This window comes from Bos javanicus, chromosome 10, assembly GCF_032452875.1.
Source record: "Bos javanicus breed banteng chromosome 10, ARS-OSU_banteng_1.0, whole genome shotgun sequence".
Classification (NCBI taxonomy): Eukaryota; Metazoa; Chordata; class Mammalia; order Artiodactyla; family Bovidae; genus Bos; species Bos javanicus.
The window spans coordinates 14,431,972-14,454,632 of record NC_083877.1 but is presented as its reverse complement, the minus strand read 5'-3'; the positions used below and the strand labels follow the sequence as shown (position 1 = coordinate 14,454,632).

The following is a 22,661-nucleotide window of genomic DNA, read 5'->3' as shown; positions in this document are numbered from 1 at the left end:
ACAGAAACTAGAACAGTAGCTGGGAGGCAAGAGATAATAGATGCTTAGAATATGGTGGTAGGTCAGAGGTGGTCCGCTTGCTCAAACAGCTTTGAAGAAATGCCAACAAGATTTGTGGGTTAATATAATGGATGGTCTGGGAGAAAAAGAAGAAAGAAGAATGACTGGAAACTCTCTGTCATGAGCAGCTTGTAGGATGAAGTTTCCATTTACAAAGATTAGAAAAACTAAGAAGGAACAGATTTTAGAGGAAATGTCCGCTTTGGGTAACTTTGAAATGCCTAAGACATTCAACTGGTAATTAGATATGAGTCTGAAGTTCAGGGCAGAGGACAGGACTGGAGATATACATTTGGGCTTCATCAACATATAGATGGTATGTAAAGCCATGAAACTACAAAATCTCACTTGGGAATTTTAAAAAAATATTTTAATTTATTTATTTGGCTACATTGGAGAAGGAAATGGCAACCCACTCCAGTACTCTTGCCTGGAAAATTCCACAGATGGAGGAGCCTGGTAGGCTACAGTCCATGGGGTTGCAAAGAGTCAGACACAACTGAGCGACTTCATTTTCTTTCTTTCTACAGTTCCTTTTGGAGAAGGAAATGGCAACCCACTCCAGTGTTCTTGCCTGGAGAATCCCATGGACAGAGGGGCCTGGTGGGCTACAGTCTATGGGGTTGCAGAGTCGGACATGACTAAGCAACTAACACACACATACACATTTGGCTGCGTGTGTCTTGGTTAAAGCACATGGGGATCTACAATCTTTGTTGTGACATGTGGAATCTTCAGTAAGGCACATGGGATTCTCAGTTGTGTATGCAAACTCTCAGTTACAGCATATGGGCTCTAGTTCCCTAACCAGGGATCAAATCCAGGCCCCTTGCACTGGGAGCACAGAGTCATAGCCAGTAGACTACCATGGAAGTGCCTCAATTAGGAATTGAAATAAATAGAGATGAGGTACGAGGAATGGACCCGAACAACTCCAAATCCAGAAATCAGGGAGCTGAGAAGAAACCAGTAAAGGAGATGAGAAGGTACAGAACGTATGCCAGCAACAGAACCCACAGAATAGTACTCCCAAGGCCCGGAATGTTGGTGTTACACCTCTGACACTGCCAAGTGCAGTACCTTGCTCAGGGCAGGTATCCAAAAGAACACGTGACTGACTTCAAAAGCGATATTTGGGGACAAATGCAACTAATCTTATAATTTTCTATATGAAGATGGGTCTAGTACAATACACACAAGGTTAAAGGTGTGTTAACTTCCATCTAGTTCCTAATAAGATTTTATTAAAAGATACATCAATCCAAAAAACTAAACAGAATTTCTATAAGAATTTTTAAAAGTGTGTAAGGAAAAGGAGAAATTTGAAAATGAAATGTTAAAAAGTCCTAGATTCACATAGGACATAAGGGAGAAGCAACCTGTGTTCACATTTCAACATCTGGACTCCCACACAAATTTATGTCATGCATAAGATCAATTGCATCTGTATTTTACAATGTTTACTGAAATTATTTATGCTTAGAATTTCAAATTCTAGGAGAACCGAAAAAATATGAATCGGCCCAGATGACTCCTGTTCACAAAATAAATAACCTAGAGCTGATCATATATTTTCTGATAAAGCTTGTACAATCTCATACAATTAAAGTAGGCATCTAATTTCTATAACACTATTCTGCATATCAATTTCTAAATACTTTCTAATCAAATTATTTTCAATTATGAGAAGAATTATAATAGGGAATATTTGTGCTTCTCTAATGGTGAGGTAGGATATAATTTAAGAATGGGGGACTGACCTATGATCTGACTGCAAATATTTCATGTTTCAGCATAAATTGTAATATGACATGTGATAAGTGTCACTCTGTTAGTAAAACAGTCATCAAAATGACTAGGGAAATACGCCTCCTCCCTTTTTTCTGCCTCTTGGAGCCAGGATTTCAAGAGTAATTGCACATATGATGACTTTTAATCATGACAGCAACACAAGAACACTGAAATGCCACTGCCCTGTGGAGGGGGCAGGGCAATTCTTTCACATACCACGTGGAATAAATGCCATTGACTTAAGTTCCACTCTCACAGAGCATACTGCATAAAAGGTTACTGAAAAGCGGGATGCAATTACTGTGAATTATTTATAGAGCACTATCAATTGTTGGAAACTCTCCAAATGAATGGGAAACTTAAGAAAACAAGCCAGTCACTAAAATGGTGAAACCAGTCGTTAAGTTCTGGCTTAAGAAAGACATACATACACAAACAAAACAAACATATTTTGTTATTTTGTGAGATTAATTTTTTCTAAAAAACCCTGGATGTTGTTTTTTAATGCAATTAAAATTAAAATCAGGAACCAAATGTAAACTAGCGATGTATGGTTCAGTTAATGAAAATTTTGTTTTATTGCTAGATCATTTTAGAGATTTATTCTCTTGGTAGGTTTCTTTGGGGGTGGATTTTACCAATATGTCACGTAACAAAATAGCCATCTACAGAAAAAAAAAAAATTCAAATAGTTTCAGGGAAATCAACACTGACAGTTGTTGTCTCCCATAATAGATAAACACATTAGCCAGGCTCTAGCTGTTAAAATAGGAAATCCAAAGTAAACAGCAGTTGTAAAAAGCTTTTATATAAACTGTACTAGTTCAAATAGCAGTCTATGCCAACGTTCCTTCTGCCTAAAAACCCATTACAAATGCTGACTACTGATTGTAAAATGATTTATGGTTAAGCAACAGGGCCCCCCAGACTGTTTAAGTATCAAATCAAATATGTTATTAGGTCACATATATTAACAACTCTTTCAAGATGCTGATCATACACAGGGCTCACAAACCAACCTAATGTTTAATATAGAGAACTTGGCAGGGTTAGAAAGAGTTCCAACCAGAGCTACTTTAACTCTACATTTTATGATTTCTTCTTCTTTCTATTTACTTTGGTTCTCCTTTTTACTCCCACATCTGTCTCAAAGTTAATGTGGTCATCACTTCCTCCATATTTCTTTCATAAGGTGATATAGCCTTATTCAAGCCTTTAACATCAACTACAGTAATGTCTTTTAATACATGGCCCAAGTACCTTTGAGATTAAGGAAGCTATAGTCATAGTGATCTCTTGATCAAAGCTTCTGAAAGAATGTTAATGGCCAAAACAGAGGCAAGAGAAAGCCTAATGATGAGGATAGGAAAAAAATGAGGCAACACATGTGGGAGGGAAACAAGAGTATCTTGACGATTAACTAGTTAGGAAACTTCTTTCTGAAATGGCTTGATTACAATATCATCTCTGCTCATAGTGGAAAGCTAACAATAAGTCACTTTCCAAAATGAGATATAAAAATGGCTATTTCAGAAAACCTCCTTCTACTCATAAGTAACATTCAATTGTGCTTTATGGTTTATAAAATGTTTTTTATATAAGGAAGCTATTTAAGTTGTGCAAAAATGTGCAGATATTTTTATTAGCCCCATTTTACAGATAAGGAAACCAAGGCTTGGTGAGGTTAACGACTGCTTCAAGATTCTTATCTCCTAAGCTTTGGAGAACTTTTTCTGAAAAAAGTTGGCTTAAAACTCAACATTCAAAAACAAAGATCATGATATTCAGTCCCATTATTTCATGGCAAATAGATGGGAAGACAATGGAAACAGTGAGAGACTTTATTTTTGCGGGCTGCAAAATCACTGCAGATGGTGACTGCAGCCATGAAATTAAAAGACACTTGTTCCTTGGCAGAAAAGGTATGACCAACCTAGACAGCATATTAAAAAGCAGTGACATTACTTTGCCAACAAAGGCCCATCTAGTCAAAGCTATGGTTTTTCCAGTAGTCGTGTATAGATGTAAGAGTTGGACTATAAAGAAGGCTGAGCACTGAAGAATTGATGCTTTTGAACTGTGGTGCTGGAGAAGACTCTTGAGAGTCCCTTGGACTGCAAAGAGATCCAACCAGTCAATCCTAAAGGAAATCAGTCCTGAATATTCTTTGGAAGGACTGATGTTGAAGCTGAAGCTCCAATACTTTGGCCACCTGATGTGAAGAACTGACTCATTAGAAAAGACCCTGAGGCTGGGAAAGATTGAAGGTGGAAACAGAAGGGAACGACACAGGATGAGATGGTTGGATGGCATCACCAACTCGATGGACATGAGTTTGAGTAAGTTCCAGGAGTTGGTGATGGACAGGGAAGCCTGGAGTGATGCAGTCCATGGGTCACAAAGAGTCGGACACGACTGAGTGACTGAACTGAACTGAACTGACTGAAGCTTTGGACTGGGCTGTGGATTCAAATTCCTCTGCAGCCAAATCCAATGCTTGTCCCAAACAATCCTGTGTGAACATAAATGGGCTGCTTCTAGATCCTCTAATTCCAGTTGTCTTCAAGGTTCTCTGGATAGGGTCAGTGCTGGTTTTTAAAAAGCAATAGGGAAAATCGATTGAATGACTCACTTTTCAGAGTTGCATTAACTTTTTCAGGCCACTGGGGTACAATTTACTAAATTACCTCTCCTAGCACACTAAATAGTACCCTAGTGGGTCAAAGAGTAAATGCACCTCTGAAAAGTGAGCCATTTATCCCCTTCTTCCCTGTAGTACCAGATGTAATCTGTCCCCTATGACAGAAATATTAACCCATTTCCATTAAAAACTCAAGAAATTGTCCCACACTAGAGAAAATGAGTATGGGGAAGCTTCCCTGGGAGAGGAAAATAAAACAAACAAAAATCTCTCTTCTATAACCTTGCTCACAATACTGGTGAAAAGTCAGCATGTATTTATATGAAAATAGTGGGCTTTCATTCACTGGGGATTGATTTTAATCAAGGCCTCAAAACACAACAAAAAAACACAAATTCAAAGCTGATGGTTTTCAGCAGGGAGATGCACAGGACATCATGATGGCTAGTTTCATCCTGTACTACAGTATTTAAAAAGTAAAGCTCAAACATTCATCTTGCGTGTGTAATACGATATACATCACAGATCGTGGTTCTTTCACATATCTCACTATCCCAGAGATTATCCCTTTGACACAAAAAAATCTTCTTGGCTAGCAAATAAGCACATTATTACTTTTAATCTGTATAAAGGCAAAAGCCTCTGAATACATTTCTGAGTTGTCTCAGGAATAGCTATTGAGTGATTTAACAGTTGCTAGATACTTTAATAAAGCCAAACTTTAAGTTTTCAGCACTGTTAGTCTTTTACTCTTCTGGAAGATGGCTATGCAATGAAAATAAGACAACTTTAATTTAAGAATCATCCAGCTTCTAATTAAACTGCCATAGGCAGCTGGTTGGATAAGTTTTAATCAGTTTCAATCACCTATTGATTGGTATACTGAAGCCTAAAAAATTAAAAGTAAAAGATGATTGGGGAATTGTCCCATCTCACAACAACAGTAGAGGCCTCTGTAAATAACTCCTCTTTTAACCATCAGCTAAATGAACACTTCAATACTGCAGTACAAAGTCTTCTGCAAAATTACTTTAACTAACAAGCAGAAATTTATCAGCTTCAGCCAAAATCAATGCTGAAATCAATTTGAACACTGGTTGTGTCTAAAGGGGCTCATTGGCAATTTAGGGAAATTACACCATGTAAATGCCTGTGCTTTAATTGAACAGTTTCATCAACTAGGCTGTGATTGCTGTCCATTCACTTATTTACTTTCGCTGCAGCTACCATTCTGAAAAGGAATGGCTTTTGTCAGGCTGAAGAGAGGCACTTTATCTTCATTTTGTGCACTTTTGTGCATAACAGACTTCATGACACTGGCATATCATGACTAGGGTTAAAACAAACCAGGAGGAACTTTTTCCTTTAACCTAAAAAATGAACAACACTCAAACTACCATCATACCTTACACCATCCAGGGAGAGTCATCTTTAAGCAAAGAAAAATCTTTGCCTCTATGTTTTGGACAACAGGAGAAAGTATTTGGATTCTAAACCAAATTCCATCTTGCTCTTCTTTTTGAGATATCTGTAGCGATTTCCAAAAATATATAAACTGCATTAGAACATTCTCTCCAAAAATTAAGTAACATTTTGTTTTACAAAGTCCTTTGAGATTAGTCAAGAGGAGCTGATTCTCCAATCTATTCAGGAGATTAAGGCTTAAAGACCTCACATATATTTTTAAAGTAAGATTAACGAGAGGAGAAAGGGAAAGGGGTCTGCATGGGAGGAAGAAACCAGACTTGTTTGTAAAGATCAGAGGTCAAAACATCTGTAAGACTCCAACGATTTAAATACATACACAAAAGCACTCACAAAATCATGAGCAATGAAAAAAACCCAAAGATGCAATTTCTGCAGAACTATATGTGGAACTGACTGAAGTCTGGAGACGGGAATTAATGTTTTAAATACTGGGTTAATCACTTAGTTCAAAGATTACAAATTTCAGGGAAGGTGAGAAGAAAGAAGACAGCTGTTTGTTCCCATAAGTCATCTGTAAGGTACATTTGCCTGATGCAAAAAATACAAATACAAAATAGATCAGTCTTATGGACTCTGTGGGAGAGGGAGAGGGTGGAGAGATTTGGGAGAATGGCATTGAAACATGTATAATATCATGTATGAAACGAGTCGCCAGTCCAGGTTCGATGCACGATACTGGATGCTTGGGGCTGGTGCACTGGGACGACCCAGAGGGAGGGTATGGGGAGGGAGGAGGGAGGAGGGTTCAGGATGGAGAACATAGGTATACCTGTGGCGGATTCATTTCGATATTTGGCAAAACTAATACAATACTGTAAAGTTTAAAAATAAAGTAAAATTAAAAAAAAATACAGCTGTAGTCTATGTGCTAGAAAATGCCATCAGAAGATTTTAGGCTTGCACATAGTATGCTTACGCTAGCTCCTCACTGAATCAAAATGCAGTTGTTTACTAAAAAGGGCACTGGGAAAGCATCAAGAAATAAGAAAGCATGACTTTCAACGGTGGTTCTAGCCCTTGTCTGCTTTAACTCCTCAGAGAAATCCCTTGATTTCAGGATTTCATCACAGGTTACACAATGTTGGTGACACCTACTCTACCCAGCTACATTCCAGCGTTGCTGGCGTTAACCCTTGGCATGCAACGGTGGCCCAGGGTGGAAACAAATGCAGCCATACGATTCTGAGTATCCACTGCATGCTGGGGACATGAAGGCAAGGCCTTAACACATTTTACTAGGCTTCCAGGGAAGCAGAGAAACTTCGCATTTGCCTTTTCAGTCAGTTACCCAAGGCTTACACTCTGCAACACTAAAAAATTAACTTTCAAAAAAAGTTAAAAGGAAGAAAAAACAAATGGTGTACAGAAACTAAACTCGGCACATGTGTGGTAGTAAAAATTCACTCTGTAATTTTATCCCACCTATCATTTTCTCTACAACTATAAAATTTCATTGGCTATATAATTTGTTACTCAGACAACATAAAAATACATTTTATTCATAGTTTTTAGATAACTTTTCAGAAAACTTAATTATAATTTAATCAGAGCTTTGTTTATTGACTACAGTATATTATTACATTTTGTTTCTAAAGTTAGTAGTCGTAATAGAATCAGTATGCTTGAGAATCTTACACAATGTATATTTTCCAAGTACACTAAGCTTGTTAAAATACTATATTGATTGTGCCCTAAAGCAAGTTCTGATTTTGTCTGAACATTCTTCACTTCATTATTTGAATTCACAAAACAAAAACCACAGTTCTGCTTTGAGCAATAATACTGTACATTCTTTTTCTTTCCTTCTTTTGTAGTACTGACTAGGAAAAATATGGAAATTTTAGGGTCAAGAGGATAACATAATACAAAGTTACACTTAAAAATCAAAGTAATGTTTAAAAAAACTCGATGCTTAATACCCAGAGCTTAAGTCTCTATTGCTGTTTCCCCCTCTCAGTTAGTAACCTGCTCCTCCAATTCAGTTTTAATGCACAAATCAGAACCTAAGTGTATTCGACTCCAGTAAGGCAGCAATTTAACAGGAACACGGTCTCTTATAGCAAGGTAACCAAAGACAGAGCAATGAAAAAAAAAAAAAAAAAACTGTGGCAGAAAGTTATACACAGTAAATGTGGTTTGTACTTTCCAGTGAATTATTTTCCAAAAAAGCAATTTAAGTAAATACCCTAGATGCTGTGGCATACAAATATTTGCTTGTGCTATATGCCAACCAAGAGCCGTTAATTTTCTAACACATCAGACACTGTAAAATAGTTTAGAAAAATTTAATGTGTCTTATAAATCAAGAAATGCTCCAACTCCTCTAGCACAAACGTAGAATTAATCTCAGGATCCAATTATTAAATTCAAAGCTTTTGATAAGTAAAGAGACCCAAAGGATAGACCAAATAACAAGTTATGTCGCCATAATTCTGTCAGCGAAGTAATGGTTGTTTTAACATCTACTAAAAAGCCTCTAAAATTAACAACTAGAGATGGTGCATCACTGACTTTCAAGATCATATATTAATTTACATCTCACACTGAAAAATAATTTCGGTTAAAAATTGAGAAACTTAAAAGAGTGCAGATGACAAAAAGGAAAACCGTGGCTTGAGAAGTAGGCCCAAGTAATGATGTAGTGTCAGAAGGAATTTGAGGTGGACAACTCGATGTTTTGATACTGAGTTCTAATCTTGATTTGACCATGGGCATGCCACTTAACCCTTCCAAGCTTTATCTTTCTCACGAGTAAAAAGGGGCTAAGTATATCGACCATGCTTCTTGGCAAAGATTTAGCGAGATCTCAAAGATCCCACATGATCAGGCTCCTTCCCATTTCTCCACCATCCCCTGAGCTTGCTCTACTCCAATTCCAACCACACTCCTAGACACAACACCTTCACACTCATCTCACGGCATTCTCCACAGCAGTTCCTTCTGCCTGGATTCTGGATTCCCAGATTCTCCCATGACTTGGCTCCTTCCTGTCCTTCAGGTCTCTGCTCCAATATCCCCTCCTCAGATAAGCCTTGCTGAGCATTCTTTACAGCACTTGTAAGGTCTGATATCATCTTACTTCGGTATTCATTTCCTTGATTGCTGTCTGTCTGCACCCCTAGAACAAGCTCCAGGAGCACTGGCCACCTGTGTTATTCACTACTGGATGGCTTTGGCACAGAGCGACTGTCGGTGAGTATACATTCAATGAATATACAGTAAGACAAAATCTAAAAGAACAAAACCAAACAATACTTGACATTAACATTTTTATGGTAGCTGAATGCTAAATTTCATTCTGGAACTTTACACTCAGGAGTAATCTCTGCAGTCTTTTCATGTCCAGTCTAGGTGGGAATTCTTTTCTCAGCAGTCCTGAACACTAAGCCGTATCATTCTGCTTAAGGTAGAAGCCAGAGCCACCCAGCGATACATCCATGAATACTTTGCATCCATCCTGAGACTGTGAAGACAGCCTCTACAGGTTAATTCCTAAAATACTAAGTGTCTACAGTAGGTAACGAGTGGTACTGGGCCCTGGAAAGACATCGTTCAAATGACCTCTAGGGAGGACAGGCCGGTGGGTAAAGTAGCAGAAAGAGTACAGGGCTCACTCTAACCAAAGGCACTGTCACACAGACATTCAAGACAAGCAATCTGAGGTGGGCCTTCAGAAAAACCTGCTCCTCTGTCTACAGGAATGCTCTTCAGACTTTATGTCAGTTGTCAGGGGACCTCTTGATTTTTTCTTATTCAGATAAAAGGCAGCCAACTCCTCTGATCACTTTTCAACTCAAATAACAGTTCCTCCATGAGGCCCTTTCTGAATCCTCCTGAGGAAAGAGCTAAAAGTTGTCACTCCCTCCTCGGCCCACAAGGGCCTGTGTACCACAGAGACACATGGCCTAGACCGTGAGGCCCTGTACTTACCTATCGACAAGACGTCTCCCTCCATCTGGACACAGGCCAATGAGAGCCTGCTCTCCCCAACAGCTGACGCAGTGCCCTCCACACAGCACATGCTCAGAAGGTGCCCACTAATGAACGAAGGAGGACTGGACGGCACAATGTCCAAGACCCCTGTTTTTTCTCCCCATGCTCCTCTGGGTGCTCTCTGAACTGTCCATATCTCTCTAGAAAGTCAGCACCCAGAACTAGACACAAAAATCCAAAAGTTACACCCTGCGAGACAAAGTCAAACCTGGATGCTATACATTCTTAATGCAGCCAGAAAATAGATTTTAATGGAAACTAGACCTCTTCCACCCTATAAAAACAGAAGTGTGCTAATGCTTATCTGTTCTTAACCACTTCTGCTGAGGACGTTATATTTCTCTATAAAGAAAGCACTTTTATTAAAATAAAATATTAGAAAGAAGTCTTGCTACTTCAAAACTATTTTTCCCTAAAAGGAGATAGAGTTGAAATACTTCAATTCAGCAAATTCTTACTTGAAATATTACCATAATGTATTGATTTTTACCAGACTCAATTGACTGAAAAGTTGTTTGTATAGCAATATTGGCCAAACCAATATACTAGAACAATTTTGTTACCCATAGTAATCAAGTGCATTTCTGAAGTATAATTATACTGTCATAAAAATAAAGCCAAGATACCCTTTTCCAAGCAATAAAACAATAAGGGCTATAAAAAAGGAAGAAGAAAAGGCTAAATAAATGAGATTTTTTAAAATGAAATTTAGTGTCTTTCAGAAACACCCCCGCCTCTTCTTCCTTCCCTTAAGCCAAGGTTAGCAGAAAATGATCAATACTTCAATCTCAATAAACTATTTCAATAATAGTTAATTCGGGTGGAAACAGAGTCTGAAAATCTCTGCTCAGCGACCTGTGACATCCTGTCATGTTGGCTGGATGCCAATAATCCATCATTGCTGTAATGAATGTGAGCATGTGTGAAGTTATGGGGATGTGGAGATGGGGCAGCAAAGGTGGGAAAGGTGCAGAGAGTCTGGAGCTCAGATTCATTCTTCAGGTTCTAATCAATACAATGCACATCACTGTATGAAACCAACCTGTAACAGCGAATGCTGAGAGAGGGAAGTGGACATAATTAATTTTATTTGACAAATGTTCATCGATTTTCTGAAAATATTTAATATCCTTGCTTGTCACATGATGCTACAATACAATCCAGCCATATACAAGTATTTAATTTTACATTAAGATGATGTCTTATTTGCTTGTTTAAAATACGATCCTGGCTACAAGGAAAAGGCACTTCATTTGATTGGAAATTTAAAGTTAAAATAAATCAAACAATCACCCTAGCTCTTGGGTCAATATCAAAACCATTTAAAAACTACTCTTAATTTACCAGATGCACTTCAGGCAGAAAAACAAAAAGAAGTGGGGCCACTGATGCAGCTGTTAGAGAAACTGGGGTCAGGCCTGTGACTGTTTCCGGTTTGGCACCTTTGGGTTGTTTGGTGAAAAAGGAAATCAGAGTTTTTCTCGGTATTATGTGGTTCCCAATATTTACATCAAGGACCCTCTTGGTTGCACTTTCCCTTCAGGAATCCTATGTTTTAAAATATTTTGTTTACTAAAGAGCACTTAATTAGGCAACGATTCATGTATTTTTTTCATTTTCTATAACTGACCACCACAGCTTCTAATTTTCATGAAATAAATCATGTTCACTGCAATGGGCTGATATAATTCCAGTCCTGAAACAAAAATATTTTAGTTGGCCTGTAAGTCATATCACAAGGGTAGAATACAGTTTAATAGTTCACATGATCTGAGTTACCGTCTCCAAGAACCATCCCCACCCTACTGCCCAACAAATATTTCATAATATAGGTAAGACAACAGAAAGAAGGCAAGACCAACACCTTTGAGAACTGTTAACCCTTCCCTCCTCTCTTATCTCTAGATATGGTCAAATTAATTGTTAAATAATGGTATACATCCAATCTTTGAAACACCATGTAGTTAGCATACATGCTACCGATTATACCACTGAGAAAATTCTACCTCAAACCCAGGTTACACCTCTTAACTGTACCATAAGAAGCAGCTACATTTAGAAAATTCACTACTGTTTTCCAATACCTTGAGATTAGAATACATGGCCAGAAAGCTGACAGCAAGAGTCTTAGCCTAAATAATTGCATTAAAGAAAAAGAGAACAGATGATCCTTAAGTGTGTGTTGGCTAACTGACTCAGCATGGCCTAAGTCCTAAGAGGTAGATACTACTTCATTTTTGGACCCAGAGCTTTTGCGACTCCTTCAAACAATGCACTGAAGGAGCAAAAAATCTGAGTGCCTGGCTCATTATCATAGAACGTTTTCAAAGTAACTGGTCCTATTAATTACTTTCATTTCCATGTGACTTACTATCCAAGAAAAAAGGACAGTAACTAGAATGTTGAGATAGTGGATACCAAATACTAAGTTTTTAATATGTGAAAGAAAATTAATCATTCAAACATATGCTTTTAGTTTAGAAATCCCTATGCTTCTTGGTGAATGTTCTAAAACAATTATTCAGGCTCAAAATTATGCAGCCTCTAAAACTAGCTAGATATGGGGAGGATCCAATTAAAGAACCCTGCTAAAACCTGCTTGGAAAAAACCTCCACTGGCCTCATTCTTATTCCAGCCAGCATGTATAGAGCATCTCTTCTATCCTTAGGACTGTGCTGGGTACACTAGAAAATACAAGTAAATGCAATGGACTCTGCCTGACCTTGAGAAAACACTGCCTCAGGGAGAAACAGAGTGGAAGGAAGAGATGCTGTGTAGAGTGCTGGTTCTGTTACATGAATGTGAGCCCCAGCTTTTACCAGCGGTAAAACAGGCTTGCCATTATACCAGCTGTCTTATAGCAATTTGAAAGTAAACTACAATAAATGAGAATATACCTTGAAACTTTGAAAAATCATTCTATTTAAAATAATATACGATATAAAAATAAACCATACTCATAAAGGAACTAAAGAACCAAAGGAAACATCGAAATATATTAGGTATCATATTGCAGAATTTCTCAAAGTTAATTCAATACAACTTTAATTCTGTGAGATATTTACAGATCTTTCTCAAGAAAAGAATCCCATGGCCAAGTAAGCATAGAAAGCCCAGGGATTAATGCTCTTTCTATCATTGTTCATTTCTATCATGAACAGTAGTAAGTTCATGTAAGAATCATGAACATTCAGTGTCAGACACAGTACTAAGCCTTTTTTATGGAACATCTGATTTAACCTCACAGTAATTTTGTACGACGTGTACTCAGTTGCTAAGTCCTGTCCAACTCCTTGTGACCCCATGGACTATAGCCCACCAGACTCCTCTGTCCATGGGGATTCTCCAGGCAAGAGTACTGGAGTGGGTTGCCATTTCCTCCTCCAGGGAATCTTCCCAACCCAAGGATTGAATCCATGTCTCCTGCGTCTCCTGCATTGGCAGGCAGAATCTTTACCACTGAGCCACCTGGGAAGCCCACTTTTGTAAGACAGGTATTAGTATTATCCCCATTTTAAGCATAGGGAAACTGAGATAGAAGACACTATGTAACTTTCCCAACATCACACAAGCTGGTTAGCGGCAGATGCAGAATTCAAACTCAGAGTCCCTATACTTAACCACAACACATACTGTTTTCTACTTCCTCTAAGCTTTCAGAATTTATTGTGAATCTATCAGAAGGGAATAGTACATATGTGCTTCCTGATTTATTTTTTGGAGCAACTTGTACTTTTGGAAATGAAGCAGTTAAAGTACATTCATTTACTTTTCCTAAATAATTCTTTCTCTTAGAATTGATCCATTTCACCCAAACTAATAATCCAAGAGATACCACAATTTACAATTACCTGGCTGGATTGCTATCATGAGTTCAGCAGGGGGCTATATACAGAATCCGCATTTGGTTCAAATATATAGGCCCAGAATTTCATACTGTATAACTGAGGAGAATACCCAAACTTAAAGGATGAAAATGTGATCAACTATTAAATAACATATATTGTAGTTACACAACATCGTATCCCTTAAAATTCACAACATCTCAAGTGGAGCAAATAAGACTGAAATATCAACTTTTGCTTCACATTTATTAGCTTTATTATTCTTTATAAGAAAAAAAATAAATAGGCCCATTAGGCAGTTTTGTTACCAATGAGTGGATTTTCCAATATTTTCTTCATCTAGTTTATGTAGCATAGCCTGTAATGTAATCATTTTTGTTTGAAAAATCACAGTTTTTATAGTCAACACCATTAAGGTAAACTTAGTATAGGAGAAAGTCAATCATAACACATCAAACACTCAGTTTTATAGAGACTTTAGTAAAGTGGCTTTTCATTTCTTGATGATTATACCATTTCTTTGTGCTGAACTAAAAGCCAGAAATAGGAGAACACCACAAATTGAAGTCCAGACAGAAATGAAGACCAATGATCAATGACAATGATCAATGATCAATGACGCAATGGACATGAGCTTGAGACGGACAGGGAAGCCTGGCATGCTACAGTCCATGGGGTCGCAAAGAGTTGGACATGACTGAACTGAACTGATCAACGACAAGTGGTTATGTAATTTTATATCTTCATGTTCTCTCTCCTTAAGAATCACCTAGGCAATAAGTGAAATGTCTTCTTTTCATAAGAAATCTACGACATAAAGTACTGAAATGGTCATGACACCGCCACTCACCCTCCATAATGACAACCACTGTCAAAAACATACTGAATCTTACAAAGTGTTTTGAGCATAAGCAATGAAAGCCAACTAAATAAACCCAGGAGAAGTTGCTAATGTCACTGTGGCATCCTAGCAAATTAAAGAACTCGTGCTAAGGACCCTCCCTTGGATACTGTGACTCTAATAAAAAGAAAACTTCTAGCCATGCTTCTTAGCTAAAAACATTAGCCAGGCAAATGGGAAATTATTTGCAAGACAAAAAAGTTGTGCAGATGGACAGTGTTGATGGTTACACAATAATGTGAACGTACTTAATGCCACTGAACTGTAGACTTACAAATGGTTGAGATGGTAATTTTTATGTTTTTACTACAATTAAGGATAACAGTTAAAGAAAAACAACACTAACATAATTTTATGCTGTAATTTCCCCTTGCTGGATGAGCATGTTATTTCTACTTCCCTGTATGCCCTCTCCCCCTTTTTTATAAACCTGTTTTAAGATAAAAGATTAAAATTTTAACACATAGAATATTATTTCCAATAAAAATTATCTGCTGGGGTTTGGTCTTATGTTTTCTCCTCTCTAGAATAAACCAGGACAGTAAATTCACAACAGGCCTTCAATTTAAAAATATTAACACGCTCAAGAGTCAAACATTTGGTGAAACAGCACAAGTAAGTAGGTTAGAAGTCTAAAGAAATGTGTTTGGATTCTATTCGAAGCTGATAAAAGGCATTCAAAGAGTTGCTAGAAAACTTTTCTGTTTTATTACACCTGAACATTAGCATAAAAGCATTAAGAAGAAGAAAGGCTGAGACTTTGAAAACTGCTCCCTTTAGGGAACTCAAGAGAAGCAATTTGAGTATACATGTTCCTTCTTATTTCTAATGGTACCTGAACCCAAGAACCTTCAGGACAGGGTAAAAAGTCAAGTCAGATAAGAGTGAGAAGACCAGGATGAAGAAATGCTATTTATGTAGTACTAGGGGCTGCGTGGGAAGGTATGATAGTACAGATCCAGGAAAGGACAATGGTAGCCTCAAATTCTTTAGGCAAATTAGGCATCACACATTTTAAGGGCAAGAGGGTAAGACCTAAGGATTGTGAAAGAAATGTGTTATTATTTAATTATCTGAATTAGCCTAGTGGAAGCAATTAACATTCAGACCAACTACTTGCCATACTCAGTCATCTACAGGAAAAAACCATCCAAATATGTAAACATATGTTCTTAAAGGACTATGTTCAAGGACTTTAGGAGAAAGGACATTTCCTGGCTCCACCTACGGAGAGGATCAAAGCCCTAGGGAGGGAACTAGACCAGATAACTTTGAAGGAGCTTCTAACCCGAGAAATCTAATTCTATGCCAAGGTGGCATCTGAGTTGAGGATATTCTGGAATTTTAGGATGCGACCTTTCATGTTCAAGGGCAACAGGGAAATTTTTAGCTATATTCAGACATGGTTAGTAAGAACTCAAAATTCTAAGAAAATCAGTAACCAATAAAAACATAAATTAATTATTTTACAACTTTGAAAATATATATTAATATCAATAGTAAAATATCTAAGGTAAAAACACAATTATAATGTGATGCAGGGGTAGTGTATATATGGAAAACAGCTCTCTGGAGGAAAGCTTTATTACTCCCTCAGGGCTTTCTTACAGAATATGGATTTTTTAATTCCTAGTGGAATATTTTTCATACATCATTGCAGACTATTAAGTACCAGATATTACATTATGTAGTTTAAACTTTGCACTACTGCATGAGAAAGACTTCCCTGTCGAGAGAAGTATTTTTTACGGTTAGCATTTTTTAATATGAAAATGAACACTCCTTTAGGCTAAGATCACTGCAACCAGAATTTGGGAGAATTTTATAACTTAACATATTCATCAATGTGTAGAAATTCTCTCAGGGGTGTAGGGCGAGGAGAGAAGGAAACACAACAGGAAGAGGCTTTTTAATAACTAAGTGTCGACACAGGGCAAAGCAATGGTATTTATAAGGGTTGTCTTCCACTGGGCATAGGTGTAAACAGGCAGGGGACTAGCATAGGGTGCTAGCAAGTTAAAAAAAATAATGGTGTTAAAAGAGTGAAAAAAAAATGCATTAAACTTCAGGCCAGTTAAAGGTATATTTGCTAATGGTGGACTATTAAATGCTCACCCAGGAGAGATGCAGACTCAGAAATACTAAAAAGGCAATATAAATGCACTTTTCCAAGCAATTTCTGAGAAAATAGATGCCTTACAGAATTTTGGAGTCACATGTGGAAATAAAATCTAAGTGCTGGTAGTCATTTAAAAATCTTTGCCATGGAGAACTTGGATACCCACATTTGGCAAAAGTGGAGAGAAAGTTTAAACAAAATTGACTACTCACTTGTAGACTGTGCCGCCGTTGCCATGACCAAGAGTGTCTCGATACCGTATGTCTTGTTCATTCATCTCCACAAGAAAGAAAGAAAAACAAAAAGGGTGTCATGCTGTGGATGGAAATGTCAAGGAAAAGCAACTCTGGGCCATAAACAACAAGCAGTCTGGGTCATTTCAAGTTCAGCTGCAAGAACGAGAAGATCAATACAACATTTGCTGTCCAATTTATAAAAGACGATACCAAGGGACAAAGTGATGGAAAGTTTAATGACAATTTGTTTGCCTGGGTCATTTCATTAAAGTTTGATAAAAGGTGTCAAAATGGAATGATATAACATAGCTCAAAAGGGTCAGGTCAGAGATACCGATAAGAACGGTCTCCAGCACTACAATAACCGCTGCCAAACAGCACTGCACATAACCAAAGTCAGACTTGGCAAGACACACACACACACACACCCCTAGTAATCCAATGCACAATCTGTAAATACATCAGCCCCTGAAAACTCAAGTGACCCTCTAATTAACAGTAAATAAACTAACTGAATAATGCTAATGATTTTCCTAGAGTTGACACTGCTTTTTTGGGGGGAAATGATAAATTAGTACCCAGCAATAGCTGGGTAGAAATCTTATGGAAAAGTGCCAAATCGATGCACTTTAAAAGGCACATATAGTAAAATGTTATAATGCATAAAAGGAAAGCAAGTAAGCATGTGATTAGTATAAACTAAAGTCATTTTTCTAATCCATTATATAAAGCAACACGTACATTTCCCCAGATTCTGTAAAAGTGTTATACCACAAATACTACTCTCATTTGTATAGTGAATAGAAGTGAAATTATTTTAGTACCCACAATATAATGTTTTAGAGTTTGAAACAACTCCCTAAGTAATTATTTATCAAATGACTTTAAGACTAGTCAGATTCTATTTAAGGAATTCAGTAATTTTCTACACACTGGTCCAGTTGCTTAAAAATTAACTGCCAACTTTATACACTAAGTGGATTCAATAAAGTGTTATTTTCCATATAGCTAAAGCTTGGGAAAAGCCATAGTAAGCCCTGAAAAAAAAAATCAATTTCCAGGGAATTGCACTGCCTTGCATGGGCAAAAAATAGATGGAGTTTTTAATTCAGTATCACCTGGAAAAAAAAGTTTGCTTTCAGACCATTATAGTAAAGCTTTAAATATTTTGCTCTACTCTAAACTTTCACCAGTGGAATAAAACAAGGCTCCATTTATCGAGGGAAATATTTTTCTTCTATACATTTCTGAGGGTGAAGCTTCAGAGAGCTGTGATAATTAGGAATACAGTGGAATTACAGCTTCCTTTCCAAGCCATTCTGCCACACTGTAAAAGAATATTGACAGATTAATGTATAAAGGCCAATCTAAGCACCTGATTTAATTGTAGTACAACCTAACTGATGTAATTTGCAACCAGCTAATTACTACATTTAGGGTCAGAGGCAAAATGACAGATGAGTCATAAAAATTGGCAAAAATTTTTCTATTTGAGGGAAATTCTTTTCTTCATTTCCTTTAAACCACTAACACAGAAAATAAAACCTATTTCAACCTATATAAAATGTGGCATGAAGAAAAGAAAATCTCATTATTCTGGACCAAATGACAAATTTCAAAGCAGCATGAAATTGCACATAAAGTAACTTGAGATGCTAAACAAACTAGCAGAGTTGCTACTGGGTTTACCTTGATCAAACAGTATAAAATATGTAATATTTATGTATGTAAATATCAGTATATATTGGTGGGTACAAATAGGCTACTTTCTTGAAAACATTCCTCAAACATGACTGCAACTTCCTAAACATGACTGCAACAACCTAATTTGTACTAGTAACTTGCTGAACAATCTGTATCCTCATCACGGCCTGAAGTAAATTTCTAGGAGAAAGTTCATTCAACGTCCACAAATTCTGAATTGGTAGCAATGAGGTTTAAGGGTAAGCTGGATGCAGCTATAGGATCTGGGCCCTAGAGAGGTCACAGTCCGATTACATCCCCTCCATCTACCCCACACCATCAGAACTTTCCAGGTAAAAGGAACAGTAGTTTCCTCTTGGAAAAATATAAATATCAAGACTCAGTGATATTACACATTCCAATAACATACTGTGAGAGACCTAGGACTTTAGAGGGGGCTTGATTTTGTGATATTTTGCTGGAGGCAGAAAAGGCCAAGGCGTAGGTCTCTAAGTAGCTTCAGCCATTATAATCCCAACATCAGTCTTTTTTTACCTAAAACCCCTAGGCTGAAAAGAAAAGTGGAGCAGTCACCCACCTAGCACTCTAACTTAACCAGGAGTGGTAGACAGAAAAAAGGCAGGGGCTAAGCTGAAAGCTTCAGCGATATGGGGATGTTATGGATGCTATACAGGGTGTAGGGGTGTGTGTGCACAGACAAGTGTTATGCGCATGCCAATACAACGTTTAGGCAAATTCAAGGGTGGAAATTTGGAGTCCCTCAGATAATGAGTAAGATTGTAAGAGTATCATAAAGATAAAAATGGTTTTAAAGAATAAGTTCTAGAACGATGTCACTCAAAAAACAGTATCCATAAAAAATTAAGTGTTTCTACAATGTTTTAAAGTTTTATATAGAAATCTGCCTAGACTGTAAATAGACTGGTAGATTTTTTCTATTTAAAAATATCAGATCTTTTTGCCTATCCTGCTGCTGCTAAGTCGCTTCAGTCGTGTCCGACTCTGTGCGACTCCATGGACGGCAGCCCACCAGGCTCCCCTGTCCCTGGGATTCTCCACGCAAGAACACTGGAGTGGGTTGCCATTTCTTTCTCCAATGCATGAAAGTGAAAAGTGAAAGTGAAGTCGCTCAGTCGTGTCCGACTCTTAGCGACCTCATGGACTGCAGCCCACCAGGCTCCTCCGTCCATGGGATTTTCCAGGCAAGAGTACTGGAGTGGGGTGCCATTGCCTTCTCCACTTTTTGCCTATGGGAACCTTCTAATTTTTATAGATTATGTAAGTATTAATCATGTCAGAAAAGTTTTAAAAAGGAAAACTATTAGGGTCAAGCTTATGAACTGATTACAACAAAATTTAAGAATTGTGTATCTCTGATCAAAATGGGTTACTTTAATTGATCTTAAATATGAAACAATCATTAAAGGAATAAACAAATAGCTAACAACATATCTGCTTTTTTAGTTTAGAAAAGCATATTAATTCAACTTTTCTAAAATGAAACTTAGGCACAGTGCTCATGATACAAAAGTGGGATTTATAAGCCTACAAAGTACAGTATTTAAATATTATAGTTGAGATCAGGTAACATAAAAATCACATATTTTTACAACATTTTAAGTTTATAACCCAATTCATTTGTGTCACGTAACTAGTCAAGGTGAGAACTGAGTCTTTCAGGATACTCTGCTCTGCGATCTCAGGTGATCTCATGGGTAAGTATGGAGGGACAGCCTCTCCATCAATGGTCACTGGCCCATAGAAAGGAAAATAATCAACTGAAGGGCACTCAAAAGTTAAAAGCAATTTCATCAACTACAATGTTTGTTTTTAAGAAGAGAAATCGCATAGCTCTTTAAATAAGAGGTAAAAGAAAGTTTTTATACAATTAAAGATACCAAATAACTTTTCAGTATTAGTCAGTTTCCTTGTTTCAACTAAAAAAAAAAAAAAAAAAAAAAGGCAAATAAAAGGCAGAATAACAGATGTGAGGGAGGAAGAAGAAAAAAAAATCCTGAGAGTTACAATTATGTGTCAACTGCCATGCTGGCAAATGACCTGAGAGACATGAGTGGCACTGGGCTCTGCTGCTGCTGAAAGAGAGGCGGGGGGTGGGGGGCGCCAGGAAGGGCTTCGGGAAGGTTTTGCTGGTGTGGGGAGATGAGCGGTCGTGCCGTCTGGACACACACACTCTCATCCACATTTAGGTCAGACCTAAGATGAACTGGAAGAATCTAAGTGTTTTATATATTGGTAATAGGACAGTTTTTAAAGCTAATTTTATGTTGAATACTATTTTTCTTCCTCCTTTTTTTTTTTTTTCTCCTAAACACAGGAAGTTTTTTAAAGGTATCTGAAGTCCACAAAACAGTCAAACATGTAGCAGGATTAGAATTATTTCTAGATTTCTGACTTCACAGTACATTTATACTTGAGTAATTAGGAACAGAAAACACTGTCACTCTCTCCTACAAATTTTAAAAAAACCGAGGAAAGACAACTTTAGAGATGCAAAGGTCAAAGTCATACATCCCTGGGGTAACTGCACTTTTTTAATCCTTTAAATTGACCCACTGGGCCATTTCTAATCAGTTTCAAATCAAGGGCCAATGTTAAACAGATGATACTGCACTACAACTGAAGTGGGAGAAACACATCCAGAAAACACATCAGTGGTACTGACTTATAGCACTCAATAAAACATGCCAAAAATACCTTATGAATTTTTTTCAAGCAGGAAAAAAAAGGAACCCTCCATCATAAAGTGATTACAGAAAAACAATGCCTTCATTCCAATGACTAAATGTTAAACTTCCTAAAAAATGTTTGATTTAATATAATATTAATGAAATTAATGAGGAAAATGAAATGGAATTCAATTATGGATCAACAAAGAAAATATTCTTTGTTTACTGTCTGCCTGTATTAAGAAGAATCAGTACCTATCGCTTATAAATCATTAAAACAAAAATGCTCAATTAATCCTACTTTTATATGTAAAGGTCTGACAGAAACCAGTCCTATCACCAGACCTTCGCTTCACAAATCGAAGCAATAATGGTTTCAGAAAGCAGTCACACTCTATGAGCAGACAATTGGAGAGATTTAGTAAATCCCACTTTATACAGCAGAGACTAATCGGAAAACACAAGCCAGTCAAATGTTTCTTATGAACTGTTGACACTATATCAATGCTGAATCAATTGGTGGCATTTACTCTGAGTGACAGAAAAGAAATAAATATTTATATCACATAACCTATATCAATGAACCCAGGCAGAAAGCTATTTCTAACCTGTCAATATTTGATTATCTTGAAGAATCATGTCCCTTTCTTTTAATGATTAATATGAATTTCTTATTAAATCTAAGTGGAGGCTAGTGGAAAGGCAAATCATTATTAATGCTTGAGAGCATAAACCACTAAAATAAAAAACTATGCTTAAGTGTTAAAGTATCGTTAAATGTGACTTACATCTTCCATAGCAAGTGGTGTCAGTGTTCAGCCCAGAAATTTATTGACGCCACAATGGAACATGTTACCTCACTGCAATGCAATCTCGCTCATTCTTTACTTACCTGATAGTACCAAGGACTAAGGAATTAAAAGGAGGAGGAGATATTTCGAAGACTTCCAAAGGTGGGAGTTCTTTGTTTTGTTTTGTGAATAAAAGTAAATGTAAAATGGCTAATCCTTAAAAGTAAGGAAATGCCATGCTGTTTAACATGGGGCTATCACATTCCCCAGGGAAAGCAATAAACAATCTTTAAGTGTCAAAAATCATTGCCGTGACAATTCTCCACCAAAGAGAATCTCCTAACTGAGGGCACTAAGATATTTATGGCATTAGATTCAGAATACTAGGAACATTTCAGAATGTT

At 37.2% G+C, this 22,661-nt stretch overlaps 1 protein-coding gene across 2 annotated transcripts in view; it reads right to left on the bottom strand.

Annotated features, from left to right (window-relative positions):
- The window catches only part of MAP2K5 (mitogen-activated protein kinase kinase 5), a 271,699-nt gene that overhangs the window by 193,328 nt on the left and 55,710 nt on the right, over positions 1-22,661 (bottom strand). For both annotated transcript variants that reach the window (XM_061430173.1, XM_061430172.1), the window contains exon 8: positions 17,052-17,116. In XM_061430173.1, the coding sequence (XP_061286157.1) occupies positions 17,052-17,116 (65 nt within the window). The remainder of the gene's footprint in view (positions 1-17,051; positions 17,117-22,661) is intronic.